The 16475-nt window shown below is 36.5% G+C and overlaps 2 protein-coding genes across 6 annotated transcripts; one reads left to right on the top strand and one right to left on the bottom strand.

Moving 5' to 3' along the window:
* Positions 1 to 2: 2 nt before the first annotated feature.
* LOC117569275 (ninjurin-B) lies at positions 3 to 1240 on the bottom strand. 3 transcript variants are annotated; one of them, XM_034250377.2, is made up of 4 exons: positions 942 to 1240; positions 412 to 886; positions 193 to 347; positions 3 to 140 (listed from the first exon to the last, which is right to left on the bottom strand). In XM_034250377.2, exons 2-4 carry the CDS (start codon positions 635 to 637, stop codon positions 6 to 8), a joined length of 516 nt encoding a protein of 171 aa, XP_034106268.1. In that variant the 5' UTR covers positions 638 to 886; positions 942 to 1240; the 3' UTR covers positions 3 to 5. The 3 variants fall into 3 exon arrangements, with proteins under 3 accessions (XP_034106268.1, XP_034106270.1, XP_051860394.1); XM_034250379.2 differs by having other exon boundaries at positions 985 to 1240; XM_052004434.1 differs by lacking the exon at positions 942 to 1240 and having other exon boundaries at positions 193 to 358; positions 412 to 474.
* Positions 1241 to 2369: 1129 nt separating this feature from the next.
* On the top strand, positions 2370 to 15942 carry LOC117568276 (long-chain-fatty-acid--CoA ligase 5). Of its 3 annotated transcripts, none has more exons than XM_034248767.2 (8): positions 2370 to 2672; positions 4889 to 5133; positions 5630 to 5784; positions 12740 to 12913; positions 12974 to 14151; positions 14212 to 14440; positions 14883 to 15056; positions 15123 to 15942. In XM_034248767.2, the coding sequence occupies exons 2-8, from the start codon at positions 5067 to 5069 to the stop codon at positions 15258 to 15260; spliced, it is 2115 nt and encodes a 704-aa protein (XP_034104658.1). In that variant the 5' UTR covers positions 2370 to 2672; positions 4889 to 5066; the 3' UTR covers positions 15261 to 15942. The 3 variants fall into 3 exon arrangements, with proteins under 3 accessions (XP_034104658.1, XP_034104659.1, XP_034104660.1); XM_034248768.2 differs by lacking the exons at positions 2370 to 2672; positions 4889 to 5133; positions 5630 to 5784 and adding exons at positions 7974 to 8081; positions 10518 to 10769; positions 10956 to 10991; XM_034248769.2 differs by lacking the exons at positions 2370 to 2672; positions 4889 to 5133; positions 5630 to 5784 and adding exons at positions 7975 to 8081; positions 10518 to 10769.
* The last annotated feature ends 533 nt before the right edge of the window (positions 15943 to 16475 follow it).

Below are 16475 nucleotides of genomic sequence, written 5' to 3'. Positions count from 1 at the left end.
TTAGTCTAATTGGAATGTCCATCGGTTGTGGTAAAGGCAGCCAGGAGCACATTAATCACAGTGATAAGGAATACACCCATTATGAGCACTTCATTGGTTCTCACATAGTGGCGACTTTGGCGACAATGTTTCAGACGACGCTGTAGGATGAACGTTTAGTTAAGCTTGCAAGCTGAAAATTCTTGAACTCACCTTGAAGATTAGAACAATGCCCACGAGTACCTGCAGCACGAGGGAGAGTATAACGAGAGCCAGACTGTAATAGTATGTGGAAGCTTCGTGATTGTAAGTGATTAAGAAGCGCAGCTGATTCGCATTGGCCGAGAGCAAAGCTATATCCATTAAACCTAAAAGCTCCCTCAGACAATTATATAACGACCTATAACTAAATACAACAGCTGCTTGACTTACCCTCGGCAACATTTTTACTCGTCGCATAGTTGTTGCCCCCAGAGAGTTCGCTAGGACTCTTCTTGCCTTTGGTTTGTGCTGCTACTGTCACCTCTTCAAGTCGTATTGCCTGTTGCTCATCCACTGTACCTTCAGAGTTGCAACATTGTCCCGCCACGGTGCTGGCAAAGCTGCCCTCGGAACTGAGGGTTTCCTCCACTTCCATGACTTCTTTGGTGCTGCCCATTTTAGCTCAACTGTTCGCATTAATTATACAATAACTACTACTGGACATTTTACACAATAACAAAGCTCTGCTTTAATGTGCCATTTGTAAACATTCATTGAAAGCTGCGGTCTGTTCTTGTTGTGGTTGATCCACTGATAAAAGACCCATGACACTGACCCCACTGTGCGAGAATTCCACTTGCTCAAAATGGTGTCACAATCAAGACCCACACCACTTGGGTTCGTGTCCACGCTACGAATAGACCGCCTGAAAGTGTGCTATGTATTATTATCTGTGTCCAAAGTAAACATGCAAAACACACAGCATCAAAATAGCTAGCGGCTCACACACATACAAACACCCACGCCTTGTGTATCTAGGAGATACTCTTGCTGACTTGGCGACAGTTTGGCTCGCACAGCAGATTCGTTGTCTTGCCAATTTGCGCCCAGCTTCGTGGCTCAAAAAGTCAGTTGTTTAAGGGCCGCAAACGGCCTGTCGTAAAAGGTTGCCTCTAGAATACTGTAGACTAACTACAGTACCAATCACATTGAATTTTTTATGAGTCAAGTTGGAACAAGTTTAAAATCAGGCCAACGATTCCACAAAATGTCAACGAAAACACAACAGCTGTCAAAAAGGACACATACATAACAAAACTACATAGACTGTTCCAGCAAGCGCTTAAGGGCGAGAGGTGCTCGATAATAAAGTAAATTTTTGAATGAAATAAATAATAAAATAAAAATTAATAAAGTATAAAAAGTACTATCATAAGGGATAGAAAACGGTATGGAAAATATGGATGAAAATTTGAATAAAAAAATAAAAAAAATAAATAAATAATAAATTAAATTTTTAATAATTTAATTGAATAGTATTAGAAAAAAATATTAGTACAGTTCATAATTTTTAAGTGAAAACCCATTAATTGTAATTTGTTAAGTTGTCTAATAACTGAATAAAATTTTATTTGCCAATAATTTAAAATTTCGCATGTGGGAACATGCAAAAATAAAATAAATAAAAATATATCTTAATTTAATTATTTGTTTTTTTTTGGTTTTTTGTCTCTTTAAGAATTTTTTCTTTTTAGAATCTGCACTTAAAAGTAAATTGAACAACCCTCGCAAACACATGTCGCAGTGCAGGAGCAATTGCGTCACGAGAAGCACGACGATACCAACCACCCCCAAATTATGGTTTTTTCTTTCTTTGCACATGACGCACAAGCCCCGCTTCCCTCAACTCGCTCTCCTTGTTACGTTCACTCTTTCGGCAACACAATGCACGGTGGCATGCAATGCCTCTCGCTCATACTCCAGCTCCATCTCTCTTTCCCTCTCTGTCATTCTCTTCTTCTTTGTAAAGGTCTCTCCCTGGGTTCGCCTGTGTAAACTGGAGCCTGCACGTGTCGCGTGTTTGCCTTTTGGCCGCTTGTCGGGCAGTTAAAACTGACTCGAAAACATTGTTTTGACTGCTGCCGCTCTCCCATCAAGTGCTGCGCTCTCTCCCACTCGCATTGCGCTCTCTTTGTGTGAGGTGGTATGTGTGTGTGAGTTAGTGGCGCTCTCTCGGCTTCATTCATGCCTCGCTGTCGGCTCGATGCACGCATGCCCCGCAGCTCCCTAGGCCATCACGCTATATAAACTGACTTTTTTTTGTCGTATTTTACGTCTGGACGGAGACGGTTGTTTGTTGGCTTGAGACTCGGTGTCGAGCTCGTCGATAGGCTTCTCGTGTTGGCAGTGCGGCTCAGAGTCTCAGTTCAGTTTAGTCGCTCGAAACGTTTAGCAGTATTTTTCGGTTTGTTTCTCTGGTTCTATATTGCTCCTCCTTCCCAAACCCGTCGCATTGTCTAAATACGGCTGCCGGGTCGCTGTCGTTGTCGGTGGCGGTGTGTTAAACGTTAATTTCATTGATTTTCCCAACATTTATTTATGGATATTGGCTTAAAAATACACAAAGTGATAAATCAAACATTAAATAACATGCAGACGCGTCGTATGTACATTTGATACACATAGAATAAACCTGAGAGTTTCATGCTGCGGTAAGTCGTAACGCTGCACGTGTGTCTCGCCATCCACTTGGCGAAAAATCAATGCTCCCAAAACCAAAATGCAGTCGAAAAAAAAATAATATGTAAAAAGAACACTTAAGCATAAAGAGAGACCCAAAAAGACCGCCTTGACCCCACGATACTAAACGCGTCTCTTTATCGCAAACACTCACTCTCTTGCCAGCCCACTTGCTCTCACCTCCTTTTTCTCTCTTTGCCGCTTTTGTCTTCCTTCTATTGTTCCACTTGATCCGCTGCTGACTCCGTATGGATATTGAGTTATAGTGTTTCAACTTAGTCGTAGTTCACCCATTGCATAATTATGCAAGTCTAGACCGTCCACCAAATAGGTCGCTTCTTGGTCTTTGATCCCCAGGCTGCATAATCGCATTACTATATGATGAGTGCAAAGTTTCAGCTCCACTGCGAACCGGGCACTGATAAAGCCGACTTTTATATATATTGTATATATGTATGTATATATGTGCCGCCTCTGTCTGCACTTATCAGTTCTGCTTTTGGGCTGCGCCAGACTGTGTTTACTTCAAGTTGTTGTGGGCGGTGCAGTTGAAGCAGTGTCCGGGAAGCACTAAAAGAAGAGTAAATCGCTTCAGTTTTTGCTTAGTGTGTCCTCATTCTAAGGTTATTACACCCATAAAAGGTAACTAAATAATAACCTTATGTCGTAACTTAAAACAGCTACTGAATACCCACGCTCATTTTGTACATATTTTAGCAGCTATTAGACTGCATACTGATTGAGTAATTAATACCACTCAAGTTGAACCTCTATTTGATTTATATTAAACATAAATGCACTTGTTTGTTTCCGGAAAAACCTTTTCAACTTTTCAACTGTTTAGAATGCTGCCGGGAATTTCAGGCACCTGTAATTGAACAAGTTTAACAACAAATGCGAGAAATTCCAACTTAGCATTTAATGTTCAGAGCACTTAAATTCAATATGTAAATTTATTCATACACGATTATTCGCGATTGCTGTTTGTTTGTTTTTACTTGAAGCTTTTATTTCTCAGGTATTTCCCAAAGATTTAGAGTTTCCTCTGTATGATTTTAATCTAAAATTTTATCTGCATTAAAGAACAAAATATAATAACAATTGTAAACAAAGCGTTTGCAGCTTCCTATTGCTAGATGGCGCCAGTGCTGCTTGCCAAGTGCTTTTGCTTTTTAAAATCTTTAAATGGCTTTTCTTTTTATCGATTAGCAGTTGAATGGCAATTTAGATAATTATAAATAGCACAAGTAAATATTGATTTTGGCTTCCAAATTAGATACTTTGGTGAGGGGATAATCCTTTCTATCCATCCTAAAAATATATCAAACTTAGAAGGGATAATTTGACATACGAATTTTAAATAAATTACCATGATAATAAATAATAAATTCGAAAGCAAAGTTATATAATTTTGAAGGAATTTGCATTGAATATAGCTGAAGATTTAAAAACTAAAACAAGTTGCTTAAAAATAAATAACATTATATAGAGTATGAAAGGGTATCCAAGCGTTGATCATATCATAGCTTAGAAAAGCAAATAAAAGTGCCTTCTATAAAGTATCTTAGCATTTGTTGTTGTGCTGCATACTAAACAATATAGATAAAGATTGTACAAGTGTGTCGGGAAGATAGTACAGCTGTTTCCATTATTATTTTTATTATTATTATGGCATACTTCATGTCTCAGCAGTTTTGTTTGGGCTTTGAGAGCAATAGTATCAGCCAGGGCAGTTCACTGGGCCAAAAAGCTGAAATCCAATAACACCTCTGACCTGGGGTAATCTAAATATGGAATCCAGCAGCTGGACCTCGTCTGCGAGGCCTTATCATTGCCTAATTTAGCCTTTAACCCCACAGGTTAAATGCGGCCAAATAATAGTGTTGTACTTTTCGAATTATATTCTATTATGGAATAAGTGTTTATGTTTATTATTTCCCAATATATACATAGATGCTGTTTATCAATTGTGTGAATCCAATGGGCTAAAAAATTGTTTAATTATGTTTTTTTCGATATGGTTAGTGGAGTTTTTCAAGTAATTAAGGGCCTTAAATGAATTCTAAAGTAATTACCTTTGCCCACGAGATTGTAAAATGCATGTACCACATTAAAATTGTATATTAATTTGCGACATTGAGTTGACGTTTTTTCATTCTATTGATTTAAAAATTCGTTTTCATTGCAGGCAAAGTTTTGTGGGCAATCATTAAGCTAAACACGTAACGTTCACTCAGGTATCTAAGAAAAGCAGCAACAACAAGAAAAACAACATCGTCAACAAGTACAATTACAAAACATACAACAGACAGCAATAATCAACAACAACAACAACAACACCAATAAAAACAACAACAGCAACAACAATGACGCCAGAGAAATCGGTATTAGCTTATATCAATCATTTGATAGTCAGCAATTTTTCATATTTCTGTAAGTACAACAAGTTCAAGAAACGTATTTCATTTTTAATACTATAGTCGTATTTCAATATTTATTGCACAATTTAAATCATTTTTACAATCACTGAGACAGAAATTCGGTTGCCATTGAATATTTTGAACAATTTTCGAAATTTCTTTCACATTGAATCCATGAGATCATTGCTAACAAGGGTGGATCGAACATTTACTAATTGTATTCAAACTAATAGAAATGAAACTCAAATTCTTAAAGTGATTTTTGTAGATTTACAAATAATAATAATCATAATAATTTGTGACAATTGAAGTTATTAAAAACTTTTTTTAAATACTGAATCTGTAAATTCATGTAATATAATTAATTGGATTGGATTTAATGACGTCTTTTTGCAAATGTATCTATTAAACAATTACATACTCATTTAGAAATCAATAATTTGAATTGAGCTGTGTTTTTATACTATGTATACTTAAACTCGCTCCAATATATCATCTTTTGATTGCAGGGGACGAAATCGATGGGTATCTTTATTATTTTGGCGGAACGTTGGGCACCCTGACCTTGACCAGTGTGGCGGCCAGTATTGCCTACTACTTTGCAACGCGACCAATACCGGAAAAACCATTAGTGCCTCTGGAAAATCAATCCCCATTGCTGGAGGTAAGCACAGTTCTCCCTCATCTTCCTCATAATTGCAATTACCAATCACTTGTCGCTGCCAGCAGCATTATTACATCATCAATTTGTCGATTTGTTTGTTTTAAGAATATTCCTCATTTCTTTTTTTTTCTGGTTTTGTATTTGTTTTTTCGTTCGTTTTTGAGGTAGAACACACGAATCTTGGGTCGGCCTTTGATGTGGACATGTCTCGCAGCATTGTGATTCTGTTTCGTTTCTGTTGTCGTCACATGATTCTTCACTTTTGGGACTTTTCTCATTCAGAAGAGATTTTTGTTGTAGATTTTCTATTTTTGCAATGACGCGACAGCTACCGTGGTGCAAACCATTCAAATCCCACGCTCTAATTGGCGGCCTATCCAAATAGCTGCCAAAATGCCAAAATGCTAAAATGCTTAAATGTGCAACATACTCGTTGACTTGCTGCTTTGCTGCTGGCTGATAATTTATCAACTGGTCTCAGCGACAATCGCGACATATGTAGATAAATAAATCATGTCATGGCTCAATTGACGTTGAATTTTGCCTTAATTAGTTTCGATAATTCGATACTCATTCAATTTGCATTGCATACGTATAAGTAGCTTACAAAGTTTGGTATTGTTGCTTCGCAATTGTTATAAATATTTATGGACAGGGCGCCGACATTTGTTTTGACTTTTGACCGCATTTTGCAGCGCACTCTCTTTTTCTTTCTTTTTTAATTATCTCGAAAATAAACATCTACATGCATATATTGACATTCTAAATAAACAAGTCGCTGCACACAAGTTCAAGTACTATATCAACAATGCACATCGATTTTCCGATATTCGAAAATTGTTCTTATTTCGTTAACTGCATTGTCTGCCTTGTGCCATTTAATTGTTGTTTTACACAATCAAATGCAATTGATGGGTTTGTTTACAAGATTTCCTTGTTTTCGTAAACATTTTCCAATCGAGGAATACCCTTACTATAAGCTGTGATTATCGATTCAAGTTGTTTGGAGCTGCGCTATCAATGAAACGTTGACAAGCTGATCACAACAAGGAAATATTGAACTAGTTTGTTAAATGTCTAATGCTATAACGAGTATGTATATTTGCTTAGTATTCATATATGTATATGTAAATATGAATGACAGGACAGGGACAACTTGTCTGGCGATGCAACAACAGCAATTTCAAGAATGTATGTATATATCGAGCATTTAAAATGTCATATTACGTGTATGAATTATAAACGCTCCGTTGTAAATTGTGCTCATTGCGCTTCGACACAACTATTTTCGTCAAAATACGAAAATACCAAAAAACATATGAAAGTATGTATGTACATACTATATGTATGCGCATAAAATACTACAATAATTGCATTCATAAATTGAACCACTTGATTGAGGTTAGGATACACGGCATTAAATTTGCTTATTATAAAAGTTTAATGTGTGTTGAATACGTATGACGTGTTTATTATAATCCACGCAAGCCATTCAAATAATTATTGAATTTTCTTCGATGCTTCAGGTTATGTCCGAAATGTAAACAAATGTTTTTTAGTGTTTATTTGAATCGCGCTTTTAACACCATGCTCCTGTTTTAATTCATAAATTATGCTTTCAACACATCAAAGGGCATTTTGCCGCCACCACACTGAATCGATTCGATTCGCTTGATTTCCCTCTCTCTCCTCTCCCTCCTGGCGATCACAACCACCTTCCCCAAAAACAACGACGTCACATGTGCTGCCCCCCTGTGATTGCTAATCGCGTGCACGTAACGAAGAACAACAGGCAAGCAGAAGAAGAAGCAGACAGAATAGACAGACAACTTGATCAAGCCAAAAACTAAGCAGAGAAGAAGAAGGTGAAATCTACATACATGAAAATGTACATATGTACATATGTCTGTGGAAAACAACATACGAAAACCGTTTAATATAAAAATTATAAACGAATGAAATTCCTAGGCAAGCATTCGTATTTGCCAACCCCATTGCCACCCCCCGACCCCCTCCGGGCACCAGCTGAAGCTCCTTTGGTTAATACACCAGTGCGCTCACCCGTTCTCTCGGCAAAAGCCTGAGCAAGATCAAAATCTTTTGCCAAAATCATTTTTAGCCACCGAAATCGCTGTTCAGTTCGAAATTCAACATCGTGTCGTCGAGTTCTGCGTTTTGCGTGTCCACAAAAAAAAATACAATAATATCACAACGGCAGCAGCAGCAACAACACCAACAGCAACAGCAACCGCAACAACAAAATCAAATTCGTCTGTTAACAACAAAAGCAACATCATGTACATATCGTATATATACTACATAAGTCGCGTATTACTTTTTTGCTTTTTCATATAAATAATAGCTCGTATATACTACAAAATTTCAAAAATACAAAAATCACAAAAAATACGCAAAAAAAAAAAAAAACAGAAAACGCAAGAAAAACACACGAGTAGCTTGACAATTTGCAACAAATTGACAAAAATACGGTCGTTTAATCATTACGTAAAGCAAAAAAAGAAAGATTGTGTCAGAAAGAGAACGACATATTTAATAGACCAATGTTCAAAGTGTCAAAGTACCGTTGTCCTCGCCACGATCGCTGGGCCTGTAAACTCAGGCCCTCAAGTTCAAGTTCACATCGGTGATCAGTGTTTTCTTTTGCCACATAGCGTAGGGGCCACCGCCCAGACGCCTCTACTCTCAGAACAAAATACTATATAGGATAAAAGAAATAAAGTGTTAAAGAAAATAAAACATACTATATGATACATAAAAATCAGTTGAGAAAATACTTCGGCTCTAATTCATTTTGATATATGAATCAATAAAATTAAATTATATCGCAAACAGTTGAAAAACATAACACAATCTGATTCAATCCAGTTACTATCCATAAAATCTATTCTATACTTACGTATACGTATTTTTATAGTTGCGTATACGTAATGTTGTTTGGGGGCGCGTCTAAATTCCAGAATATTACCATGTGCGCTTAATTGAATATTTAGTTTGTGGCCTTAAATACACATTTGGTAAATGGACAAATCCCACAGCTAATGTCTCATCATTTATATATAGCGTACAATATGTAATATTCCAGCCAGAAACCATAAATTGTAAGTCATGTGGAATAAATTTAGAGCACTGAACAATTGAATATCTATATGATGTCCGCATATATCTATAAGACTTTGTTCTTTGGTCTTACTTAATCATGACAACTGTCAAAGAAAATTTCTTAACGAACTGCTAGTTGGATTATAATGAGAGACAGGAAGAATCGTATTATCTTACTTGAATAAGTCCTATTTTAAATATTTAAATACTTTTTTAATTTGCTGCGCTTGACAGGCGAATTTTCCAACCGAATGATGAAAAACCATTTGAATTTATGTGTTTGAGGTCAATTCCCATTTTACCGATAGCCGCCAACGGTTTATAGCATTTTTACGGCATCCACAATTACCATAACTCAAACATCAATTGCCCATTTATATTATTCAATCTGCCATTGCCTCGAGGCATCCCAGCGAACCGAAGAACTCTTGAGTCTTTTCCCATGACTCAGACTCGCAAAGAATACTCTTATATCATAGTATAAAACCATGTCTATATATTTCACATAGCTTCCGCACTTTCTTTTCTCTAATATGTTGTAGCATTTATTCGTGTGCAATTAATTAGAATATTGTCAAACAACTTTGTAACTAGCGGGGCGGTCTTTCTTCAAGCGTAGCGAAACTATTCAATTATTATTATATTATGCAGACGTGAACATTTGCGTATATATTGAGTCGGTTCGCTGTGAAGGGACTTGATTTATCGAAATTAGATTTGTGTCTTTTGGCATTTCAAATTATTCGAATTATTAAATTTATTATTTTTAAATGTCGTCAAAAATTTGTATTCTTCACTAATGAGGGAACAATTCATGTTTCTTCAACTTAAAATATCTTCATAATTATTGAAATTATTAAAATTAGATTTGAGTTTCATTCTAATTATTAAATTTATTATTTTCTAATATCGTTCAAGACTTCAATAATGAAGTAACAATTCATATTTCTTGAACTTAAAATGTATATTATTTAGAGTTCCTAATTATTTCTTAAAATTCCGGTATAATATTATACAAAAAGAGTATTAAATATTTCGTATGCCAAAGAGAAATTTTCTTGCTTGTTTTTTTCTAATTTGTTTTTTTTTTTTTTTTTTTTTGGTTTGGTATGTTTTGCGTCCACTCGGCTGTAGATAACAACAGAAGAGCGCGCCTATTTTTAAACATTTGGGGCAGGCCAACTAAAGTCGGCCGTCTTGTCGATATATCGCCCGAGTCTTGGGGCAGTTCAAGTGAGGTGGCTGCAGACTGACATTATTGAATAATTATAAACAAAAATTGAATTGGCTGCACACTTGACAAATGTAAATTGTCAACAGGCGCCATAATTACAAAATTTCATAATTTGCTTTGATGAGTTTCCCCCACTTCGGTCGGTCAAAAGGGCAGTGAAAAGCGACAGAGTACGTGTTTGATATAAAGTGAAAATATAAATAAACCAACAAACGCGATGTGATTTAATTTTAGATCAAATACAAAACAATCTTAAATACCTGTGCAAAAAAAAACAAAATTGTGGAAAACATTCGTATAAATAATATACTATATATAAGTACGTGCGTTTATAATTAAAGGAGAAAAGTTGTGTGACTGAATTGATTTAATTTTGCAGCTCGTTTGGAAAATGTGCATATTAAATGCGACAACAACATCTGCGTCAACTGAATGAATGACCCATAAACAGAGACCCCTCAATTCGTCCGAAATAATCGTACGCAAATAAAAGTCAGTGCAACCAATTAAAAAGCCAGTGAATTATTGTGTTAAATAATTAAGACAAACACACGAGAGTATGTCTTGTTGCGGCCAAATCACCAGTGTACGCGTGCCCATCGAACTGAACAGCCAAAGCGATGTGCTCAAGGTAAACACAAACACATATACGATATGTGGATGAGAAGAGAATTGAAGAATTTCCCGTACCACGTCCCGTATCCTCAAGACGAAACCTAACCTACGCTTGACTGAAGATACGCGCCAAACTAATTAACAATTTTTTGCATTCTCTTTTTATTTTGTTTTGTATTTTTTATGTTATTTCACAATTCAGCTTAAATATGATCCACTGCTAGACACACAGCACAGGGTAGGCGTGATGTGCCCCTAGGGGTAGGCAACCTTATTATGTATTTCGCATCTTGCTGTTCTCTACTCCCAAAAACCGATCCGATCCGATCCAATCTAATTCGTGCGTCATCATTATCATTCTGTCAGTCTAAACAAATCGATAACTTGCGATCAAAATCATTCTCTCTACTTTTTATCTGTACAGAAATACACGAATTTTTAAATACTTTTAGATCCGCGCATTGAAAACAACATTTGAATGTTGTAGAGTGTACACAACTACTTTATTCTCGGCAGTAATAAAATGAATTGAATTCTTTAAGCATCGTTTATTTATTTTCATAAATTACGACAATAGGATGTACTCTAAAGATACTTTTTGAATTGGCAGCCAACTGCATCCAGGATGTTTTTTCAATTGTCACTCAGCCGTAATGACCTTGTGTTTTTTTTTTTATAGCTGTGTCGGGTATATGAAAACAAACAGTGAGCAATCAACATTCCCCCCTCCTGCTGATGCCTTCATTTATTCCAAAATTCCCCCGATCGAGTTCCATTGCTCAGCAGGTCTCTCTGGTCTATTTTGATATTCGTTTCCATGCATCAACACATCTGCCATAGTCGAATTATCTTCGCAGCTGTTGGCCATAAAGGAAGTGGTCTATTGCCTATCGAATCAATAGCACCCACTACATCTAAGTACATTAGATGTGCACACACACTCACAGTATAGACACTCACTCTATCTTATTGCTCAAAGCTCTATCGTGCCCATTAAAATCGCTGAGTGATGGGTTTATGTTTCTCGACTAAAATAAACCATATATCATGCGAATTGCCATTTCCATAATGTACAGCAACTCGTTCGATTATTGATTTATGTCCATCAAAGTATTAAACGGCAAAATAGCAAACGATTCGTTTTCTTTGCACTTTCTCAATCTGTTTTCTAGCACACAAAATGCGATGACAAAACAAATAAATACAAATATTTGCTCATTTGGAAATAATGCAGTATTTTTGGCAAATCTTACTTGCTGGAGATATATTACTATATTTGTACTAAAATTCTTGTTGAAAATACAAATTTTAAACAATTAGATAAATATCCTAGAGTTAGTTACTTGAAGAAGAAAAAAAGTTTTCCAAACAGCAAAAGCCAAAAACTTACCGGAAATGTGATTCATTAAATTTCTTTTCTTTTTAAATTACTTATTCTTGGTAATTTGTTTACATTTATAAATTTAAATTTATCTAGATTAAAGTATGAGTATCATTCAGAGACATAAACTAATTTTTACAGAACCGAACAATTACAGAACTTTTTTTTATTATATTCACAACTGTTATTTTGAGCATTATACCATGCTTCAGTAAACTTTTGAGTATTTATATTATTATTTGTAGATCGAACAGATAATTTTAGATTTTTTAAAATGCTTTAATGAATTAAATTATTTTCAAATATTTTAATGAGAAATAGGTTAATAAAAAAGAAGGGTAAAACCATAAATAGTAACCAAGTTGTATTTAACTATAAACTTCTTCCCAGAGCTAATATTTTAACAAATTAAGTACAACTTAATGGAAATGATGTAGGAACATGTAAAAACGATCAATCACTTTAAATTCGAATCACTTCTTATCATTATGGTATTATATCATTGTGCTATCGTAACGATCTCACAACCGATCTCTTCCTTCTTACTCCTTCACTCATTTTGCATGAACTCGTTTTCTGTTTTCTGTGTCTCAAACTCATTCCAGGGTCCAGAACAAATACACGTCTCCAAGTTCTACAAGGAGTCGAAGAATGGCAAATTCGTGTCCTACATCACAGAGAATGTGCGGACGCTGTACCAAACGTTCCGTGAAGGTGCCTACGCCTCCAACAATGGACCCTGCCTCGGCTGGCGCGAGACTCTGACGTCGCCCTACCAGGTGAGATAAAGTAAAGTGATTGAAATGGATGAGTAATTTATCATTTTCTCTACTTTCTAGTGGATCAACTACGATGAGGCGCTGCTGCGTGCCAAGAACTTTGGCGCCGGCATGTTGGCCTTGGGTGCCCGGCCCAAACAACTGATTGGCATCTACTCCCAGAATCGTCCCGAATGGATATTGTACGAGCAGGCTTGCTACTCCTTCTCGCTGGTCGTTGTGCCGCTCTACGACACACTTGGCCCCGATGCCTGTGCCTTTATCATACGCCAGACAGAGATGTCCATCATCATTGTCGAGGACGATGGCAAGGCAGCCATGCTGCTGGAAAAGGCGCCGCGTAGCCTCAAGATCATTGTCTCCATCAAGCCCATACGCCAGACGACGCTGGAGCGTGCGCGCAGTCGTGGCGTCCAGATCTTCTCTTTCATCGACGTGGAGAAATTGGGTGCCAAGGGCAATCATCCCGAAGTGCCCCCCACATCCGAGGATCTTTGCACAGTGTGCTATACATCGGGCACCACGGGCAATCCCAAGGGCGTGATGCTCACACATGGCAATGTGGTGGCCGGCGTCTGTGCCGTCATCCTGCAAATGGGCGATCATCGCATCAGGGCTGGAGATGTGATGGTTTCGTTTCTGCCGCTGGCGCACATGTTTGAGCGTTGCTGCGAGAATGGCATGTACTATGTGGGCGGCTGTGTAGGCTTCTATTCCGGCGACATTAAAGAGCTGACCAACGATCTGAAGATGCTCAAACCGACCGTGATGCCGGCTGTGCCGCGTCTGCTGAATCGTGTCTACGACAAGATACAAAACGATATCTCTGCTTCGGGATTGAAGCGTGCGCTGTTCAACATGGCACTCAAGGCCAAGGAGAAGGAGATTGCTCGTGGTGTTCTGCGTCGCAATGGCTGCTGGGATAAACTGGTCTTTAAGAAGGTGCATCAAGCTTTCGGTGGCAATTTGCGACTCATGGTCGTCGGCTCGGCGCCACTCGCTGGCAATGTGCTGACCTTTATGCGATGTGCTCTCGGTTGTCTGGTGCTGGAGGGTTATGGTCAGACTGAATGCACTGGCGCCATTACGCTAACAGTTCAGGGTGATCATGTGCCCAATCATGTGGGTCCACCTGTCTCCTGCAATGCCGTCAAGCTGGTCGATGTGCCCGAAATGGAATACTTTGCCAACCAGAATACCGGCGAGGTCTGCGTGCGTGGCTCCAACGTCTTTCATGGGTAAGCGAGAGGATTTTTATATTATTCTTATTGCTCTTTATTAAATTTTGTATTTTCCAGATATTATAAAGATCAGGAGAAAACAGCTGAAGCCATCGATGCTGAGGGCTGGCATCATACGGGCGATGTGGGCATGTGGCTGCCCAATGGAACACTGCGGATCATTGATCGTCGCAAGCATATCTTCAAGCTCAGTCAGGGCGAGTACATTGTGCCCGAGAAGATTGAGAATATCTACACACTAAGTCAATATGTCAATCAAGTTTATGTCTATGGCGAGAGTTTAAAGGTAAGACGACAAGAGAACTTGAAAAAAATGAATCTGATTAAATTAGGCAATAGTGGCATTCATTAAAAGAATTTATGATATTACAATTTATCAATAACATTATAAACTATGATAGCTATGCTACCGTCTGAATCTGATTAAAAATATAATCATCAAGTATTATATCTTGAGCTAGAAATTATTGAAATTCATTAAAGGATTTCTAATATTAAATACAATCTGATCATAATAAAAAATATAGCTTTGCAATTCGTTCTTAATTTTGCTAAATAAAAGAAGAGCATACCTATGAACGATTTTAGATACTGAAAAATGGATCTAAATTTAAATTGTATCTTAATTTTTTCTATTATTTCTCATAATAGTAAAATTATTCTATAAAAAAATGTGTCCTTAGATCGATAAATAATAATATAACATTTTCAATTAACAATATTTTCAGAGCTGCATTATCGCTGTTGTTGTACCTGATATGGATGTGTTAAAACAATGGGCCATAGAGAATAATGTTCGGGGCACACTCTCCGTCCTGTGCAATAATAAGAACGTGAAGGAGCTGATCATGAACGATATGCTCAATTGGGGCAAACAGAGTGGACTGAAGTCATTCGAACAGGTGCGAAAAAAATAACTAAATAATGTAATCTTTACTATTTCAATATAACTCTATTTTTTCGTGTAGGTCAAGGATGTGTATTTGCATCCCGATCCCTTCTCGGTACAAAATGGTTTACTCACGCCCACTTTTAAGGTGAAGAGGCCGCAATTGAAGAGTTATTTCAAGCCACAACTGGAGGATATGTATAAACATTTGGATTAAAAAATTATTGCGTAGATAACCAAGAACAACGAACAACAATTTAAATCAGAACAACTTTATAGTATCTTAACTGATCAAAGACTACCATACAAAACAATACAATACAATGCATAACAACCGTAAAATATTTTGAATACCGCGAAGAGAAGAGAAAAGATGTGAGGAGAGGAGAAAATTATAACAATATTTGTGATAATATTGTTTGGAGACCTTAAGAAGAAGAGCAGTCTAATTTTTTATAGTTCCGTCAATTCTTAGCATGTAAGCAAAGCGCAAGCAAATAATACAATATACAATACAAATACATATACAAACATATATACGTATGTACCATAGAAGGAGGTACTAAAGGATGGAAGGTACATCAGGATTCTTAACTGACAAACCAATTTTGGCAGACGCATTTTTTTCTATATTCTATAATTTAATCAAAGACTAGCGGCACTTTACATCAAAAGTAACACATTAACAAAATATGTTAACTATTTCGTAACCCTATGGTTTAGTTGAAGTGACATCAAAATGTTTCAATTTTAGCAAAAAATTAAAAAACAAACAAAAGCAAAATAAGAATTGCGTAGTCTGAACGAAAACATATTGAGAATATTTATAAATCACAAAATGAAAAACAAATGAAAAAAAAATCAACAAAAAAAAAAAAACCAAAGCTTTAATTACCTAACACTCGTATACTACACTCACTCAGCGTTAGTTTAAACATTTTTAAAAACAAAAAGTTAGATACTTGTACTATGCTAAATTAAATAATGGGAAGATCAAATACAAAATACTACGTTAGGTAACTTAACATACACGCTTTAAAACGTAAACATATTTACAATGAATTCCCTAAACTAAAAATGGAAACCAAATTGCCAGAGTAAAACATACTACTTGGACTTCATTGTCTGCCTTAAAATTAATAGAAACATAAAAACAAAATCCCGAGTCGGCCACTCAATTCAAAATTACGCTCTAAACCTTATAATGATAATAATAAACCCAAACTTATGATAATATTACAACAAAAAATACTATTTTCTTTACGTAGATAAAAAAAAGTACGTGGATTTATGCAATGAATTCATATTATAATTTTAAAATAAAGTAAAACAAACAAAACATGTAACGCCTTTTATTCAAATTCAAAATGGAGTTGCCAGACTGCGAAAAATTGACCAATATATGCGGGTGCATGCAAGTCTTTTAAATTTC

This window comes from Drosophila albomicans, chromosome 3 (assembly GCF_009650485.2).
Source record: "Drosophila albomicans strain 15112-1751.03 chromosome 3, ASM965048v2, whole genome shotgun sequence".
NCBI classification, from domain to species: Eukaryota; Metazoa; Arthropoda; class Insecta; order Diptera; family Drosophilidae; genus Drosophila; species Drosophila albomicans.
This window is presented reverse-complemented; position numbering and strand designations above follow the sequence as displayed.

What these genes read in the sequence shown, in the direction of transcription:
- LOC117569275 (XM_034250377.2), bottom strand. Translation starts at nt 637, where the DNA reads ATGGGCAGCACCAAAGAAGTCATGGAAGTGGAGGAAACCCTCAGTTCC. An exon ending in GAGTAAAAATGTTGCCGAGG is followed by an intron (nt 348 to 411) that starts GTAAGTCAAGCA and finishes GGGAGCTTTTAG; the next exon opens with GTTTAATGGATATAGCTTTG. An exon ending in GCATTGTTCTAATCTTCAAG is followed by an intron (nt 141 to 192) that starts GTGAGTTCAAGA and finishes TTCATCCTACAG; the next exon opens with CGTCGTCTGAAACATTGTCG.
- LOC117568276 (XM_034248767.2), top strand. Translation starts at nt 5,067, where the DNA reads ATGACGCCAGAGAAATCGGTATTAGCTTATATCAATCATTTGATAGTC. An exon ending in CAGCAATTTTTCATATTTCT is followed by an intron (nt 5,134 to 5,629) that starts GTAAGTACAACA and finishes TTTTGATTGCAG; the next exon opens with GGGACGAAATCGATGGGTAT. An exon ending in GGCTCCAACGTCTTTCATGG is followed by an intron (nt 14,152 to 14,211) that starts GTAAGCGAGAGG and finishes TGTATTTTCCAG; the next exon opens with ATATTATAAAGATCAGGAGA.